At 48.4% G+C, this 2500-nt stretch overlaps 1 protein-coding gene across 3 annotated transcripts in view; it reads right to left on the bottom strand.

Annotated features, from left to right (window-relative positions):
- LOC126574436 (AT-rich interactive domain-containing protein 1B) overlaps positions 1-2500 on the bottom strand; it is a 35330-nt gene that overhangs the window by 3071 nt on the left and 29759 nt on the right. For all 3 annotated transcript variants that reach the window (XM_050234633.1, XM_050234632.1, XM_050234634.1), the window contains 3 exons: positions 2262-2500; positions 1756-2178; positions 1-1656 (listed from right to left, as the gene is read on the bottom strand). The exon at positions 1-1656 is cut by the window's left edge and continues 3071 nt beyond it; the exon at positions 2262-2500 is cut by the window's right edge and continues 4276 nt beyond it. In XM_050234633.1, the coding sequence (XP_050090590.1) occupies positions 1222-1656; positions 1756-2178; positions 2262-2500 (1097 nt within the window). In that variant the 3' untranslated portion in view covers positions 1-1221. The remainder of the gene's footprint in view (positions 1657-1755; positions 2179-2261) is intronic.

Here is a 2500-nt window from a genome sequence, read left to right as displayed (position 1 = left end):
TCAACGAAGCAACGAAGTGCGTGCCATATGGAGCACAGAAGCTTAATCATCATTAACGTAGAATTAAAAAAAAAACTACCCATACACTTTCCAACATGAATGGAAGGTGTGGAAGACTTCACACGCGTGAAGCTGACAACTGCCGGCTAGTAGCTCGATATACAAAACATGTATGTATACATAGTTAAATTTTAACAATAATGAAACATTCGTTAATTGAGCTAGAGACAGAGCGATACGATTTAAATAAAAATTGAATGCTTAGCATTACTTTAAAGAGTTTTTTTTATGTATTGTTTTATCCGTTTTATGCTTGCGCAGCCGACGCGCGCTGCTCCACGACGACACCTGGACAACAAAGGGTGCATATGTCGTGTACTAGCACCAAACTACCATCACCACCACCACACTAAATAACTACTTAACGGTTGGGTTTGTATACGATTAACTAAACAGCTTAACTCGCTGCGCGGATAAGCGCGATCACCGTTGTGTGTGTTTGTGTGTGCAAGAGTGACGATCGTTCGATCGGTTTGCAAAGAAGCGTCTATCCTGGCATAACATGAACAAGTGTCATCGTGGAGGTCATCGTCGTCTTATGCACAATTCGTAGCTTGCAAAAGTGGTTGCAAAAATAGCGAAGCAAAAATGATCAATTAGGGAGTAGGTAGTTCCGTGCAGCGTACATCGCCGACACCGCCTGTGCGGTGAAAGAATGATAATCTATTCGTCGCTGCATTGCAGCAAGACAGATGTTGCCGTCCAGGAGAGACGGATATAACGCCACTGCTACTACACCCCGAAGCTTACGGAAGCGGTAAGCTACTCTCGGTCAGCTCGGTTTTCCTGCTAGTGCCGGGTGAAACTCTTTACTAACTAGCTAATCTCGTCGTGCACGAAATAAACGTCCCTATGGTTTAGCACACCGGCAAAATGATAAACGATTGAAGTAGAAAATGTTTAAAACACATTTCAGTTCTACATTCGCTTGAGCTGAGTGTCCGTTTAGGGTTAGTGAACCACGTTAATATACTAGGAGGCGTCAGAGACGAAGACTGAGTCAAAAAGGGTACATAACTATAAGATAAAAAAGAAACGTAACAATCGCCAAGAACGGACAGAACGGAGACAACAGAAGGTAGCTCTCCTAGAGTCGGCGCAGCAATATTCTGTCTCACAAAGACATAGGGGACAAGGAGAGTAACCATCCGCTGGTCCGGGTTAGATACCGTTCTCGTCCAGCTGTAACTCCGTCTCCAGCCGGAGCTCCAGCTCACGCATTCCATCTGCTATGCCCGCTTCGTACGAATCCTCGCAGCCAAGTGCATTGGTGCTAGTGCTACTGCTGCTACCACCAGCACCACCGAGAAGCATGATGCTGCTAGCACTGTTGGTGCTAGTGTTGCAGCTACTACCGGCACCAGCGACAGCACCAGTAACAGAATCGTTGAGGGGATCCACTAGCCCTAGCGAAGACGAAGATGCGGACGTCGGTAGCGAAGGCTTAAGGCTGGTCAGATCGATCAGATTGCTCCACATCGATGCCGAAACCTCGTCAACGCTTGCGCAGGAGTTCAACGTGGGTGAGGACGAGCATACGGACTGTACCGACGTCAGCATCACGGAAACGGACGTCTGGTTAGTGCGAGGCTGGCTCTGTGAACGAGAAACAACAGTGAGTTTATTGGTTGAACACAAGGCCCGGAAGCAAATGGCCACTGGAGTGGCCAAACCGCAATGGAACGTGTCTCTTACACGCAGATCTGTCAGCTCTTGGAACGCGCTTTGCTTGTGCTGCTCGTCGTTGGTTCGATGATGATCACCGCTCGTTGCCGGTGACGCTGGTTGGCTGGTGTTGAGTAGCATTTCATGCAGACGACCAATCTCTCCGCCATCGCCATTGCAACGTTTATCTCCATCAGACTGCAGCACACCAACTCCAGGCGATGGACTGTTGGTGTTATACCCCTTTTTGTCCATGAACGTATCCAACATCGCTATCGTTTGGAGTTTCGATAAGGTCGCAGCATTGCCAACCGATTTACTGCCTGTCGTGCTGCTCGTAGTACCATCCTTTTCCCCTAGATCGAGTACACTGTCCATCCACATGGTGGCCGATGTCGCAACAGTTGGAGATACTTCTCCAGCTATTCCGCCCGCAGGGGACTGTACGCCGGACTGTTGGACGAAAAGATGAAAAAAAGAATCATTATAATTCCATTCCTCGACACATCTTGCGCGAGATCGCAAACCAAATTTACCTTCATGTCCATTTCAGAACCCCTAGCTGTTGTCTGTCCAGCCGTCAGTTGATCGCCCAATCCTGTCTCCATACCCGTACTGGTAACGTACGAATGAGGTGATGCGAACGGTCGTCCTCTCGGCATCGATTGCAGCAGAAAAGTCGTAGATCCTCCACATTCACCACTAGAAGTGACCACTATGGGTCCAGTTAGGCCATCGACAGCCGCAATCGGATCGCAACAATCGACATGCGCAC

The sequence above is a fragment of the Anopheles aquasalis genome, chromosome 3 (genome assembly GCF_943734665.1).
Source record: "Anopheles aquasalis chromosome 3, idAnoAquaMG_Q_19, whole genome shotgun sequence".
Classification (NCBI taxonomy): Eukaryota; Metazoa; Arthropoda; class Insecta; order Diptera; family Culicidae; genus Anopheles; species Anopheles aquasalis.
Note: the sequence above shows the minus strand (reverse complement) of the source record. Positions and strands in the feature narration are given on the sequence as shown.